The sequence below is a fragment of the Rhineura floridana genome, chromosome 15 (assembly GCF_030035675.1).
Source record: "Rhineura floridana isolate rRhiFlo1 chromosome 15, rRhiFlo1.hap2, whole genome shotgun sequence".
NCBI lineage: Eukaryota > Metazoa > Chordata > Lepidosauria > Squamata > Rhineuridae > Rhineura > Rhineura floridana.
In genome coordinates this window covers 7,936,513-7,952,788 of record NC_084494.1, presented here as the reverse complement: position 1 = coordinate 7,952,788, position 16,276 = coordinate 7,936,513, and the positions used below count along the sequence as shown (strand labels likewise).

The following is a 16,276-nucleotide window of genomic DNA, read 5'->3' as shown; positions in this document are numbered from 1 at the left end:
AGTTTAAAACATTACAATCGCAAGAATAGGGTGGGTCCTAAAAAATATACACCTGATGTGTCAAAGACCACAGTAAAGAGGTGCGTCTTCAGCATATGATGAAAACTGTATAGTGAAAATGCCAGATGCGGAGGGAGTTTCACACTTAGGGGCGACCACAAAGAATGCCCTCTCCTGGGCCCACACCCCAAACTTTTGAGAGCAGTGGAACTACCAAGAGGGCCCTCTCTGCTGATCCTAACACACAAGGAAACCTATAGGAAAGAGACAGTCTTTCAGATATTTGGGGCCTAGGCCATCCATGAAGTTCAGTGGGTGACCTTGGATCAGATGGCGCTTCTCTCTAGCCTACCCCATGGGATAACTCCCACATGTGCCACTCTGAATTCCTTGGAAGAAAAGCAAGGTACAAATGTGATAATAAAAAAATTAATAATTGGGCCTCTTTCCTGTGTGCAGGGAAGTTCCTCTCTGGAGTCTGTGCAATGAGACTTAATGGGAGGTGTGGAGGCGGACTCTGCAATCCAGTTGTTTTTATCTTTAGCCAGAGTAAAATGCTCCCTCTCCTTTTTAGATGATCAGTGCAGAAGCGCCTGTTCTGTTTGCCAAGGCTGCTCAGATATTCATCACAGAACTGACACTACGGGCCTGGATACACACAGAGGACAACAAGCGCAGGACCTTGCAGGTAATGGAAGACTTACTTCTAAGCTACCTTACAAGTGCCATGGTGGCATCTCCTTTTGCCCTCTGGATGTTTTGCCAGCGGGGGCTGGGGCATGAAAGTTGGCTGGCCATGCAAACACTGGTTGTCGCATTTTTGCAGCAAAGTCGTCTTAGGAGGAGCAGCAGATAGAAGCTTAACCCATCTATCACCTGCCACTTCCAGACCTTGTTTCCAATGTTGATTGACTGTTGGTAGCCATGAATGAACACCAGGAGGTTGAGAAGCTTGAGAATAACTTTTCCTTGCAAATCTTCTCATACCTTCTGGCTGCTAAGGATTTGTTTCTTCATCACCAACCGTCCTCTTAGTCTCAGAGGTTCTACTGCTAATCAATCTGGGATGGCCATTTCCGACAGTATGCAGGCAGGCAAGGGTTATAGAACCCAAGGCCTAAATGTTGCTTACCACTTCCTTCTCTTTGTTTCAGAGAAACGACATTGCCATGGCCATCACCAAGTTTGATCAGTTTGACTTTCTCATTGACATTGTTCCAAGAGATGAACTTAAACCTCCCAAGCGCCAGGTGAGAGTGAAAGAGAGAGTGAGAGCTGTGCGGATGCTTATAGTCTTTAAAATTTGGACTGAGCCAGGGGGGTTGCCAAGACTTCTGCCTGTGCTGGTTCTTTCCCTCGAGGTCACTGCACAAGGGATGAAAGTGCTTGCCTGTTCAGGAACCATTGCTCTGAACAGGCTTCATTTGCCCTCCTATCCCTGCTTGCCTACGATCAAGATGCGACCCATTGAGAAGCTCATTCTAAACTAGCTCTGTTTGCCCTTCAATGATGTTGGGATGTACCCAAATCTATTTGGCCATGTAATCTTGTGATGTCATCACGATCACTGGGTGATCCCTGCTTAGCTGGAAGCACTATGGAACAAAGAGGATCTCTTACTGTGGAGGAAAATAGGGTGCAACGACGGATCAGTGGTACAATGTCAGCATGAAAAGATGAAACATTATCAGCGGTCCGGAAGGATTTTTGAAACACTTAGTAGGATCAGAAAGTGCTACTCCCAAACAACAACCATCACGTTCCATGTAGCTCTAACTGAAATAGTGCCTACATAATGCTTGTGTTGATCTTCTATTTTTGTACAGCGCCAGCTATATATTGGGCATGTGTATAAATAATAGATGATTTCAAGGTTAAGCTGCAGTATGAGCTAAGGCACAGTCTTGGTAATGGAGGACTTCTGCGTACACATTTGGCGTTCATTGGCACATTGCATGTTATGCAGCTAAGATCCTGTATGGGTGGCATTCACCCCCTTCAAATTTCTCCTCCAGCCTCGCTTCCCTACAGTTAAGGGGGTCTGACAGCAAGCTCTGTGGGTCACCCTGCTCTAGTGGAGTACCCACATGTTGGCTGCTGCTAGCTGGAGGGACTTTTGGCACTTCGGCCCCACTCTGGGCTCAGAGCCTCATGCTGGCTTCCGTACGTGTCCTTGGGGTGGGGATCTGAATGGCGGCGGAAGCAACATCCAGTAGAACTGCTGCCTTCTCTATACTGACTTGGATAGTGGTTAGAGGCTATGGGAGACAGGAGACAAAATACTGGGTGTATCTTAAAGATTGCCCCCATCCCACGTTCTTCCCTGCCTCCCCCCAAAACAACACGCAGATACCTTGTGAGGGAGTCAGGGATGCACACGGGTTTGAGGGAAAGTACGGATGGAGACTTTCATGGATGGAGAGCCACATGGTCCAGACATGTTACAGGCAATGGATGTGGAGGAGAACCAGGCTTTAAACTGTTGAATATAGGCAAAGTTTAGCTGACCTGAATGCCTGCCAGGGTTTACATCTTCTCCTGCTGCCGGGGGGGTGGGGGAGGAGGAGAGCTACTCACCCACAGTCCTCTGCTTTTTAAATATATATTTTAACGGGATAGTTAGACTGCCAGCCTGTATTTAATGTGGGTTATTCTCCGAAACCTTTAGTTTTTCTGTCGTGTCAAAGTGACAAACGGTATTGCTGGTACCTTTTGGAGAAGGGTAATTGAATGTTTTAGAAATTGTGAAAAGCACCATGATTATTGATTTGAAGTGCTGTGCGCACGCACCCCCCTCACTTCCCTAGTGCACAATTGCGCACTTGATTACCTGCACAGCGGGCTCCCATTACATAAGCAATAACCTGCACACAATGCTGTCGGTTTATGCCAGGTGCTTAGAGATTGAACGCATATAGGCTGATGACACTTCCCTTGCAGTGATCTGGTGCTTGCATTTGACTGGTCAAAACACCTTGTGAATTGGCTGGCCAATGCTGGCTAAATAGTTACAGCGTTAACTTATTAGAATGGCAAACAGAGATAATAATGCTTTTGGAAGAATTGCCATCTTCTAGAAGACTCCAGATTCTCCAAGAAGCTGTGCCAAGCACCATCCCAGGTCACATGGAGCCCCATTTCCCTCCCCACTGCAAGGATCAAGCCGTCCTAGGAGCTTCGCATCCTGATATTTTTTCTGGGCAGTTGTTGCTCCTGTAAACATCCTTGACTGGAAGCTGTATGGTGTTTGAAGGGGCTTTCAGTCAGATGTTTACAGCGGCAGGCTGCTGCAGTTCTCCTGAAACAAAGCGGGTTTGTATTGAACAGTTGCTGTGGGGAAATATCTGCAGTTGGAGGCAACTTCAGTGTTAGATTATGTTCAGGATCAACTCTTAAGTCACAGCTTTATATTAAACCACCTTTATAGCACAAAAATACTTTGCCTAAAAATATGTTACCAGCCCCTTTTACTGCACAAATAGACTCACATCTTAGTTTCTGTACAGTTGTTGCTACATAATTCAATTTTATTGTTTACTTAACAGCATGTATTACTTTTGTATCCCAACCTTCCTCCAAGGAGCTTAAGGAAGTACCTTATAGTATTGTTCCTCTCTTACAGAAGAGACAATGTGTTTAGAAGACTATCAGAGAGATGTTTAGCTAAACGCATCCCAGTAATGTGGTCTTCAGTGTAACATGGTACTTTTACAGAGCTTCATAAGCAAAAAAGACTAGTCGCTGGCTCCAAGGAGATTGCATTCTAAATTTTAACAGCGTGGGAGGCAACAAGAGTGGACGGAAAGGAAAAGCTGAAACAAATGCAGCTATGCATAGTTAGGCGGGTTACATGAAACTAAGATCTCTAACTGTTCTTAATTGATAAAAAGCATCTTGATGTTTGTAGTACTTCTAGTACTTGAAAGGTTGTCGCATAGAGAAGGACCAGGATCTCTTCTCGATCCTCCCAGAGTGCAGGATCCGGAATAATGGCCTCAAGTTACAGGAAGCCAGATTTCAACTGAACATCAGGAAAAACTTCCTGTTAGAGTGGTACAACAATGGAACCGGTGACGTAGGGAGGTGGTGGGCTCTCCGACACTGGAGGCATTCAAGAGGCAGCTGGAGAGCCATCTGTCGGGAATGCTTTCACCTGGATTCCTGCATTGATGGCCTTAGAGGCCCCTTCCAACTCTATGATTCTAGTAATGTTACAGGCAGTCCTTAGTTCAGGGATGGGAAATTGGTGGCCCTCCAGATCTTGCTGGACTTAAAACTACCATCATTATCCTTGACCATTCCCTGTGTAGCATGGGGCTGATCAGTGCTGGAGTCCAACAATATTTGGAGGGCATCAAGCTGATAACTTTCTGCAAGTTGATTTCCCATATTGGAAGAAAGCTAAAGGGTTAATGGGCAGATCAAGTGGAGTTAATAAGCGTGCAGATGGTGGTTGTTCATTCTGCAAGAATTCCATCAGATCATGATATGGCTTTCTCCTGCATTGATGCAAATGCTGCTCCTTTCTGCTAATCGCCCTGGATCCAGGGAGATTCTGGAGGCAGCCATTTCCCATTTGGGCCAAGACTGCCTGGTGAGGAGATCCAAGATTATCTAAGAACTTATGCCGGAAAGCATAAGATAACCGTGATTCCTCAGCTGTGAGGAAGCTGACTCTCCAGGATTGCTGCAACGGACGGTCTGCTGTCTTTGAAATTCAATCTCACATCAATACAGTAGCCTCGGTTTCTGTCATCAGATGGCCCCAGGGAGTGCCTGTTTCCAAATTCCATTCCTGCTAGTACAGTGTGTATATTTTGAAATTTCGAAAGCGGCTATGGAAGAAACACGGTGACGTTGGAGCAATCTCCTGCTTTCTGTGGCTTTAAAATCCCCCAGATTTCTGGACATGATAGATGTTCTCTCCAGCACAATAGATATTCTGTCCAGCAGGGGCACCATTTCCAGATGTTTGCAGAAACATCTAAATATCAGCAAACCAGGTTGTTCAAGAAGCCTTGCTTTTTGATAACGCAGAGCCTTTGCTGACCTCGTGCCTTCCAGATGTTTTGGACTACAGCTCCCATCAGCCCCAGCTAGCACAGTCCAAAACATCTGAAGGGCATCAGGCTGAGATAACGCATTGCAGTGTGTTTTGCCTCTTTCCTTTCGCTGATAAAAATGGATTTGGGGCTCAAAGAGGCGTTCAGCCTTGAAGCATACAAGTGGGTTCTGCAATGGACTTTTGCCAAGTGGAGTGTTCCTGTTCAGTGTTTCAGGGTGCACCATTTCACTCCTGCTCCTCTGAGTTTCCATCTTGTTCCCCAACAATCAATCAGCGTTCCATGGCCTCATTGGGCTGTTGTTTCCCCCCAAAGGGGTTTTTTAATACTTCTGCAAACCTCAGAGTACCCTGCTGATCCCTCCCCCCTTGTGTGTTAATTGCATCATTTTGGCTTGCTTAACAATTGGCACTCACTTCTGAACCTCGGAACTATAGGGAACGATCCTGAGTGTACGTACCCAGTTCCATTCTGATAGCTCAACGTGCAAGGGAGATACTGTGCTAGAAACAAAACAGGGAGTGCCAGACAGGCAGCCTAGGCCAAAATCCACTCAGCCAGCTGCCAGTTTCCAGGATGGGCCCTGGCTTTCCATCCGTAAGGAATTCAGGTGTGTCGTGAGTGGGAGGATGAGCTTGCTTCCCCACAGGGAGATTCCAAAGAACCTGGCTGGGCTTCAGTGCAGGCTCCAGCATTATCACCAGCCCCTGTTCTAGCCAGATGGACTGCAGCACTCTGAAGATTTATTTCTCTACTTTCCAGGTGAATTCCAAAGCATACTTGAGATGGTTTTAGCTGAGCCTTCACTGCAAACACAGAGTAAGTTAGGTGCCGTTTTGAGTCTTTCCCCCTCTGCCCCAGGAGGCCACGCAAGGGGATGGCTGCAGCTTTTTCTCCCATTGTGTTCCAGGGATTGCAACACTTCAAATTCCATGGTGCTTTTGGCCAGCATGAAGTCACCCTCGGCATCTTAATAGTGTGCCTTCCTAGTTAATATTTTGCAGTGTTCCAGGCAGAAGTGGCTTTGCATCTGAACCAGTTTGAGCTGGGCCCACATCCTGCTGGCCACTGCTTGTTTTCAGCCTGTCAAAGTAGGCTCTTAACCACCCCAGTGTGGAAGCAAACCAGGGGCACCCAAAAGTTACGTAGCGATTCTTACATACTTGGAGAACTCCCTCCGTACACAGAAGTATATAAGCTTATAAGTAAAAATAATTTTTAAAGAATGAAAATGCAACCCAAGCAGCCTGACAAGGACCTGTGAGCTTTCAGGATGTACAGAATGTTGGTGTCATTCAGGGGAGGAAACTGGAGATGTGGGAAGGAGGGAATTGGGCTGCTCAAGCTATTAACAGCTTATAGAGAGGATCCGTGGCACCTTGTGGTTCCACGGCAGTGCGGCAGTGGAAGCTACTCTTGGCTTTAGTCCAAACTTTCAAGGAGCTGTCCAGAGTGCTGAAAACACCTTGGCAGTTCCTTGAAACTCTGGACTAAAAACCAGAGCAGATTCCACTGCCCCACTGAAATGGAGCCACCAGCCACCACTAGAAAGGCTCCGGGAGAGGGAGGGATTTGAGTTAGGGGGATGCGTACCATCAGGTTATGAAACAAACTTCCGCCCCTCCGCTATATGCTATATACAGGGACATCGCAAGAGGAAGGAAAAGAAAAGGGTATATTTACCTTTGCCATTCACCTGCCCCCAGCTCCTGCTATAACATGCTTAGGTTTGGGCCTGGGAACAAGCCCCAGCCCTGAGCCCTCTAGTCTATATGGCACAGCAGGGCAAAGGTATGGGTCTGACTCACAGTTTTGGGTGAAGCGATGATCAAGGGTGGCCTTCATACAAGAAAAGGAAGGGGGAATCTCTGCAGGTTTGCATTCTCCTCTCACAGCAGCCTCCAGCTCTTGAGTTGTCAAGATTTTTCCCCACCCTGCAGAGGGAGCCTCACAGAGGCTCTGTAGATCCAGGGTTGGCTGCTTTTGTCACAAACAGGTGACTTTGCATAAGAAATCATTACGTGATGCTGATGAAATCCATTCCAGCCATTCTTGGCAGTCTTGTCTTGTGGCCTTTGCTAACCTACAAGGGTGCTGGCCGGAGGGCTAGATGACTCTGCCACAGTGATTCTGAAGCAGCAATTCATTAAAATCCAACTGCCATGCATCCAAAAATGCTTGAGAAACAATGTGTGTACTGGGAAGTGGCTTTGGGTAATCTGTCTGTCTCTGCGAAGAAGCTTCAGCTGTAATGTTAGTCAGAATAACCCCCAGGATCTGCAGTTTGGAACAGTTGGAGGTGAAGACACTCTCACACACTATTTTTCCCTATGTGGAGATAATTTATTCAGGGTGACAGAGGCACATGGAAGTAAACTGTGGCTGAACAAGAAAGAGGAATCAATGGCTTCTTACCCTCAGGTGCAGCAAAAGCTCTCAAAAAGGGATTTGAAAATACTTTGGGATCTTCTGATTAACTGCAAGCTTGCCGGCTTCATCATATGCATGTCCACTTTCTAGGAACCGGAGGTTGAGTTTGGTGAGTGGCCATTGAGCCAGAAGTCAGTTGAGCCACAGGTGTGCAGAGCAGGAGTTGCAGCTGACAACTGAAAGGTGAAAAGAGTCCCTGACCTTTTGGCCTTACCCTTTGCATGTCCCTCTGCTGAGATGTTTCTCTTTCAGCCTTTGGGGTAGGAGGGAAGGGAACGGAAGTAGATTCTCAAGCAGTTGTGGCATTTTGCTGTGGCATTTCCCATGCAGCAGCATGTGTAAACATCCTACACTCTCAGCTGTGACTTTGTGGTGGCTGGGAGAAGGTTGTTTACGCCTTCTGCCATGGATTGATCGTCTCAGAAACAGTGGCGCCATTATCCATGCAAGGCTGGAAGTTCTGTAGTCCTGGCACTTGACTTCCAGTTTATCTGTTGCGGTGATATAAAGGCAGACTGAAAGTGGGAAAGAGGATGCTTTAAAAAGAAAGAAAAAAGCTCATCGTAATTCATTGTTAACAACACATAGCTTTGGTAGGGACCAAAAGAGTTAAAGTGTCCTGCCCCAAAGTCAAAACAGTTATTACCCAGTGCTGCCTGTACCCACAGGGGGTAGCAAGACTAGCCCAGAAGCAATTTGCTAAGCCACATGCTTTGGGGAGAGGGCAGAACTCCCCATCGACTCATAATTACGAGAATTTTCATCCAGCCTGCATTGATGATGATTGAGGAGGTCTCACCAATTCCAGGTTTGAGATAGGAGAACTGGAGTGACTCCCCCCCCCATTCTGGAGTTCGTTTTGCATCCCACCCTTGCTCCAAGAAGCTCAGGGTGGCATAGGAGGGGTCATCTCATTTCACCCTCACCTAAGGAGATGAGACAAAGAGATGGTGACTTGCGCAAGGTCGCCCAGTGAGCTTCATAGAGGAGTAAGGATTTGAATGATAATGTTTCTATTTAATTTAATTTTTGTATATTGTATTGTTTATATTGTATATTATCGTATTTTTATACCTGTGTTTATTTTTCTTGTAAGCCACCCTGAGGGCCTTTGGCTGAAAGGCGGGGTATAAATAAAATGTAATAAAACAATAATAATAACAATAATAACAATAATAATAATGAATCCGGGTCTTCCCATTCTGAGGCCACAGTCTTCAGTAAGAGGACTGCTATTTCCTTCACTGCTTGGAGTGGCGTTCTAGTGGTATGCAAGCCAACCCCCCTTCCAAACAAGTAGAGAAACTACTTGCACATTAAGAGCACTTTCAGAGATACAGACACACACACCTCTTTCTGCTAATCCCAAACCCTTGAGGGATGTCACACAGGTGCAGTGCACGCTAACCTTTTGCAGCTTTTCCTAAATCATCTAAATTCACACATGCTAGGGTGGAGAGCAGGGGTGAAGGAGGCGCGTTGAGCAAAGCAGATACTAGATGCACAATACCAGTCAAACATTAAGGTTGTTCCGTGATTCTGTTGAAGTCCACCCCTTCCAACCAGTAGGTATAGGCTTGCTGAATGTTACTTGGGATTTAAGCTGTCCATCCTGCAGCGTTGCACAGGCTGCCGCGCTGGATAGCACGAAGAGGACCGGACGTGGCTTCTTCATCCCTTTTTTCTCCTTTTTCTTGGGTGCAGGAGGAGGTGCGCCAGGCTGTGACCCCAGCAGAGCCCGTCCAGTACTACTTCACGCTTGCTCAGCAGCCTGCGGCTGTCCAGGTGCAGGGGCAGCAGCAAGGGCAGCAGACCACCACATCCACCACGACCATCCAGCCAGGGCAGATCATCATAGCACAGCCTCAACAAGGACAGGTTGGTAAACGCATACGGTGGAGGGCTTGTGCTCTGCCTTAGAGGTGGGCTGAGCGGTGCAACAGTTGCCGCTTAATTTTGTACATTTCAGCTATGCCTGAGAGTAAGGCCTATTGAAATCAAGGGATATGACTCACTCAGTTTCGTTCATTTCACTTGGTCTGCACTGAGGAGAACTTAGTTGGCCACAACGCAGAGGCTTATACACACACCTCTCCATTCTCCATCTAGGCAAGCAAGAGGCATTATCCCAGATCAAAGGCACGTCCCAGACAGGCAAAAGCTCCTGAAGAGAGCTGGCGAGGGGCATGGCCTGCAAATGGGCATGTCCTAAGGAGATTCCCAAGTGCCAGATAGCAAGGCCTAGAGGACTACATTTGGCTCCAGGGCCTGAGGTTCCCCAGCCTTGGCACAGAGCATCTGAAAACGTGAACTTTCCAGATGATCAGAGAAAATGCTTGGCCCCTGGCTGAGTCACCCGGAGAGATGGCAGGATCCTTCAGCTGCTCACAGGACAGTTTTCTGGAAGTACTCCAAGGCTAAGACTGGTGCCGAAGCTTGAGCTTGGCACTTCACGTGGGGGCAGGCAGGTAACTTGCAGCAGATCAGCAAAGCGTTTTGAACTAATAATTTTAACTACAGTAACTAAGAAGCTTCCGTACAGCAGGGGCTCCCAAACTGGTTTGTGGACCACCACTGGTCCACAAGCTTCGTTCGGGTCATCCACAGTGTGTATGTAAAAATATAATTAAAAATCATACAGCATCTAGCACAACTCATTAGAACTGCTACAAAAAGCAGGAAAAATCATTAACTGGTCTGCCAAGACCCTCAGCCATTTTCAAGTGGTCTGTGAGGGGGAAAAAGTTTGGGAACCACTGATCTATAGATAAATCAGGCAAGCAAAACCCCTGATCTCAACTGCCTCTGACATAGATTTCTACTTATACATGTGGGTCAGCCCAGTGCATGGCTGAATGGGACACAGGAGCACATTGGCTCCACTCCCACCACGACTGTTTCAGCTTCTATTGGTGGGCTTTGGGGTTCTGGCAGAATCAAAATAGATCCCAGAAGCTTGACATCCACCCTTACCTGTGATTACAGTTGTGTTCTGTTGTCTTCAACTTAAACAAGCGGCATCTTGGTGCGGCTCCACAGCTGTGAGGGCTAGAAGTCAACGTTCTTGGAGCTAAAGCTGCGACACCCCAAGTTTAGTTACTGTAAACCGCCCAGAGAGCTTCAGCTATGGGGCGGTATATAAGTACAATCGAGAGAGAGAGAGAGGGAGAGGGAGAGGGAGAGAGAGAGGGGGGGGGGAGAGAGAGGGGGGGGGAGAGTGAGTGAGAGTGAGAGAGAGAGTGAGTGAGTGAGAGAGAGTGAGTGAGTGAGTGAGAGAGAGAGAGTGAGAGAGTGAGTGAGAGTGAGTGAGAGTGAGAGTGAGTGAGAGAGTGAGAGAGAGAGAGAGAGAGAGTGAGTGAGTGAGAGAGAGTGAGTGAGTGAGTGAGAGAGAGAGAGTGAGAGAGTGAGTGAGAGTGAGTGAGAGTGAGAGTGAGTGAGAGAGTGAGAGAGAGAGAGAGAGAGAGAAAGAAAAAGAAAGAAAGAAAGAAAGAAAGACCCCAGGTTTTCATAAGCTGCATGTAGACATGTGGAGAACAGAAGGATTACTTGTTTTAGCACACTGTTGGAGTCGCCACAATGGCAGATCTCCCGAGCTCCTGCCCCCTAGCAGGTATCTCAGCTCTTGATAATTCTTGATCCTCACAATGAGTATTGCCCTACAGTGGGTTGGTGCATGCAGCATGCAGGTGCACCAGTGCAGTACACGTTTGAGGATCAGGAAGAGAGTGTCCAGGCTGCATAGTGTCAGATTTCTCACCCATCTTCGCTTTCCATTGTTAATAGCGGGCTGAGAGAGGCACCGGCCACTCCTGCTTTTGGAATGTTTCTAGCTTAACTTCTGTACATCACAGTTTTAACCCTTGTATCTTCCTGAGGGTGGTCAGCAGGGTCTTTGGTAAGAAAAAGTTGAGTGTCTGTAACTTTTCTTGTTATCCTGGCTGTTGCAGGACACTAGCCAGACTTCAGGTATGTCGGAGAGTCCTCAAGGCTCATCAGGGTGCTTTTCTTGTGCTCTCTTCTTTCAGACCACTCCCGTGACCATGCAAGTTGGCGAAGGGCAGCAGGTTCAGATTGTCCAGGCTCAGCCGCAAGGGCAGGCGCAGGCGGCGCAGAGCGGGACTGGGCAGGCCATGCAGGTCATGCAGCAGATCATCACCAATACGGGCGAAATCCAGCAAATACCGGTGAGCAGGCCTTCCCTCGATCACGTTCTTTGCACAGACTGTCCTCTTTTCTGCCTTGATTTCAAGAGCGACATCTCTCTGCAGGATGGCTTGTTATAATGAGAGTTATTCTCTCCTGCTTTTTAGACACAACTCAGAGTGCAGAAATGACAGTGTTTCTGCTTTAGAGGACTTGCATTCACTCGTCTCTGCTCTCCACCCCTCCCTGCTTTGACTGCTCTTGAATCCGCTGCCTTTGGGCAGCATTCCTCAACCTTGAGTCCCCAGATGTTGTTGGGATTACAACTCCCATTATCCCCAGCCATCTTAGCCAACAGTGGGTGAGGAATTATGAGAGTAGAGTCCCCAGATGTTGCTAGAATACTACTCCCCAGCATACAGTAGTCCCCTTCTGTGGCTTTCTCCCACTCCTGTTATCTGCCGTGCTGCATCTTCAGGTATCTGCCAACCCAAACCATCTGTCCTACAATCCTCCTCCTCCTCCTTCCTATCACTGTTTCAGGAGCTCAGAAAAAGCATGTGTGGTACAATGCTCTCAGGTCTAGGCACATAATTCAGCTAAGGGGTTGCATGTTGGAATGTGCGCACATGCACACATACCCATTAAATATTCCCTGAAATAAGGAATTGTAACTCTTTTGCCGTAAACGTTCTTTCTTAAACAGCTAACTAATGGGGAAGAAGGTTAGGGTAGAGCCCGACACCCTGTCATGATAGCTTTCCACTTGCACGTGGGAGCATTCAGAGGTGCAGCGTTCCTCGCCAAAAGCACCTCCTTGGTGCATCTTGCACCATTCTTGGTGCATTCATTCTTTCAAATCCATAATAACTACCTGTTGCTCTTCTGTATGAGTGAGCTTCAGGGTGCTTATGTTCACTCCAAGCCTGTCTACCTTAATCCCAGATGTCCTCCTTATTCTCATTCCTGCTTCTTCGAAACGTGGTTATCTTCAGCTATCATCTCTTACTCTCTTGTCACTTCTGCACAGGTCTCTCTGGTGGGGAATTTTGAGCATTACACTAGTTGGGGGTGTCCAAAGTTCTAGAGAGAGAGGGAGATCCTGAGGATTCTGAGACAGGCAGACCCAGAGATTCCTTGTCACCAAAATTTCTGTGCTCCCCATGAAAGCAGCAGACAGGGGCAGGAACATATGGGGGGCATTGGCTACAGTGAGCTCATCTCCTTCCTGCCTCTTCCCTTGGCAGGATGGTTTTAAGAGGAAGGCATGGATGCCACACTGTAGTTCTCTTCAGATGCCATTGCTGTGTTCATGTCTTGGTTCATAGATCTTTACGCAAACAGCTGCAGACTGCACAGAGACATGCAGCAGTGTGAGAGGCTGCCAGTGAATTGTGGGGCCCTGGAAGCAGAGCAAATTTTAGAGAACAACCAAAATTCAATATATTTTGAGCATGCCATTCCCTGTGCCTCAGGCAGCCCCCTTCCAGTGTCTTGTCTCAGTATCTCATATGCATACATGCAAACACCCCCCCAACCCAATCCTCCTCTCCGTCTCTCGCTCTTGCTCACACACACACATACACACACGTGCACAGACATCCACACATATATTGTCATTACACATAAAATGTAGACTGCAAGTCCTTTGGATATGAGCAACTGTCATTTATTATATGTTCCGCATAGCACACAATAAGTGGTGCTGTTAAGTCAAAGATCATTTCTGTCTTGCAGCTATTGTTACTGAAGCTGCATTTGGCTCTGACATCTTCATTCACCCATTTTGTAAAACCAGGATGGTTTTCAGTCCTTAAAACGACGTGAAAGGAGGCAGAGAGTGCCTGTAAATAATAAACCATGTAGGTGTTATGCTGAGTCTTTGCCTGAGTTCTGCACAAGTGTTTGCAAACTATAGTCTGGCCACCTATAGGAAAATGTTTTGCAGGCACAGCCCGAAAATAACCCCTAACAACTTGTGGAGGGATTTAACTTTAACTTGTCTCCTTTGTGATGAAAGCTTTTTGGTTGTGTGCAGCAGAGCAATAAGTTCAGCCCCTGAAAGCTGCCTTCTCCATTTCAGAGTTAGATTTTAACTAGAATAATTAACTAGAGGGCCTCTCGTCGTTGCAAATGGCTTTTTCCTCTGCAGAAAGACGAGTGCGTAAAAAAGCCTTTGCTTGCATAAAATGTATATGCTACAGGGGGCTGCCCTTTGCCTGCAAGCAGTGGCGGGGGGAGGCGGCGATAGCTTTGAGAGACAAATATTTCATGCTACAGAAGTCGACAGAGGGGCAAACTCCAAGCTGCATAGCTTCTGCTCCAGAAGGTTTGGGGCATCAGCAACAGATATCAAAGCACTTGCTTTTTCTCCAGATCTTCCCCCACTTTCTCCTTTTTAAAAGGATGCCTTTGTGCGTATGGTATACAAGCATCTAATGTTAAAGGCGGGGAAGTTAACTCTGTGGAATGCTCTCTCCAGGGAAACACGCCTGGTGTCGTCATTGTCAGCTTTTAGGCACTGGGCTGACATTACTGTTTGCCCAGTTAGCCTTTGGCAGTTAAGTTTGCCTCGAACGTGGAGCTCATCTTTCAGTGGGGTGGGCGACAACTTGCCCTCCTTGTTTTGTTGTCGGATGAATATTTTAGGAAAATCGTATTATACATTGTGCTTTTTTTAATTTCTGGCTTTTAATTGACTTTTATCTGTTTCTGTTTTATCTTGTTAAGTAGCTTTTTTTGTATAAAGTGGCTCATGCATGTAATAATATAATATTTCAAAGAATAACGAGGTAGCTTTTAGCAGTCAGAAATGCTGGGTTGCCAGTTTCCTCCTTAATGTTCAATAAAACTTTACCGAAGGGCCACTGTGGTAGATCCCCAGATTTGTCTGTCGCGCCTGATTCCTTTGATGCTCCCGTTACTCCGATGCAAAACCTGCCCCCCCCCCCCCGGTCTCCCCTGCTCCTTTTGCCATATGCCTCCACAGGGCCATATTTCTGGCTCTAGCCTTGACTGCTGCAGGCCGGCGGTTCCCAGACATTTTCCCCCGCAGACCACTTGAAAATTGCTGATGCTCTCGGTGGACTGCTTCATGATTTTTCTGCCTGTTGTGGTAATTGCAATGCACTCTGCTAGAGGTTGTGTGCTTTCTTTAATTGACTTTTTATTGCTGCTTTTCAATATATTGCACTTTATTGTTTTACAATTGGAATTCCACAGAATTCAGATTGTAATATAACAGAATATAAAAAATAAAAGAAACAAAAAAAAAAATTACAGTTAAAAATCAATATTGATATTGAATGCGGACGTGCCACGGACCATCTGAATGAAGCTGTTGGGCCACTGGTGGTCCACAGATTGCAGTTTGGGAACCCCTGCTGTAGACTTGAAGCAGGAGCTCTCTAAAATAAGGCTTTGTCAAGGAGAGCACTGATGGGAATAGAGGAGCCCAGGAATTAAACGCTGCTTAGGTGCTGATGCAAGAGAGGTCACAATCCATGTCCCTTGAAAACTGTTTTGCTTCAGCCTCTGTTCCTGCAGGGTGCAAGGAGAAATGTACAAGGCTGCCTTTTGCTGGCTAGGGCTGATGGGACTTATAGTTCAAAACATCTGGAGGACACCAGGTTGGCAAAGGCTGATCTAACCTAATGTGGTCAACCCCTGTCGGATGCCAGCTCTCTTCAAAGCCTCCAGGGCAACGTCATTCCCAGCCCTTTTTAACTGGAGATGCCAAGTCCTAGACCTGGACTGGGGCTCTGCCCCTGAGCAACGGGCCTTCTCTGTGAGCAGGGAATGTTGGCTGCCCCTGTGGCCATCCTTCATTAGCCCACTTGCCAGTTCAGGGAGAAGAGAACAGCATGTCAGCCCTTGCCTAACAGCCACTGGTGCTTCATCCCTCCCATTTCCCTCTTCCACCAACCATCAGAATAGGCAACTAGGAACGTCCCCGCTACACAGGGCAGCAAGAGGGATCCTTTGGACAGGGCAGGTGCAATGGGAGATGTGACCCCATGACCCTTTCCACTGTTTTGGTGCCCTCAGCTGATGTCACGTGCTGCCCAGTATCCAGGCTGATTTCCAAAAATCCTTCCTCTTAACTTTCCTTCTGTAAGGGTAGTTTTATTCAGAGTCGTGTTACTGCTTCTGGCTCAGAGCAGTGGGAAGAGAGGGCTTCTCTTCTGGTCGCCTGATTTTTCTTTTTCACAGTGTTGTAGCGGAGGGACAAGCCCAGGACTGTAACAGGATGTGCCCACATTTCAACCCCTGACTTTATTCAGCCCTTCCCGGCTAATCTCTCTGTCACTCTTGGAAACGAGAGCACGGGTTTGCGGGCTTCAGCCTACTAACTCTGTGTCCTCTTCTCCCCCCCCCCCGCTGTTTCTAGGTTCATCTCAATGCCGGCCAGCTGCAGTATATCCGCTTAACTCAGCCCGTCTCGAGCGCCCAGGTGGTCCAGGGCCAGATCCAGACGCTGGCAGCCAACACACAGCAGGTATAAACTCTTCTCCAAAAGGCTTGATGATCACGGTTAAAATGTCCGTGGCCTGGGGGAAAGAAATGCTTTCTCTGGAGCATGGCCAGGGTTGAGGGTAATCTTTTACATCTTTTTTCTGCTGCCTGCCTTGTCCGTTTAA

The 16,276-nt window shown here is 47.3% G+C and overlaps 1 protein-coding gene across 2 annotated transcripts in view; it reads left to right on the top strand.

Moving 5' to 3' along the window:
• Window positions 1-16,276, top strand: part of NFYC (nuclear transcription factor Y subunit gamma) — a 69,329-nt gene that overhangs the window by 49,171 nt on the left and 3,882 nt on the right. For both annotated transcript variants that reach the window (XM_061596404.1, XM_061596405.1), the window contains exons 4-8: window positions 575-688; window positions 1,155-1,250; window positions 9,198-9,371; window positions 11,519-11,677; window positions 16,027-16,134. In XM_061596404.1, the coding sequence (XP_061452388.1) occupies window positions 575-688; window positions 1,155-1,250; window positions 9,198-9,371; window positions 11,519-11,677; window positions 16,027-16,134 (651 nt within the window). The remainder of the gene's footprint in view (window positions 1-574; window positions 689-1,154; window positions 1,251-9,197; window positions 9,372-11,518; window positions 11,678-16,026; window positions 16,135-16,276) is intronic.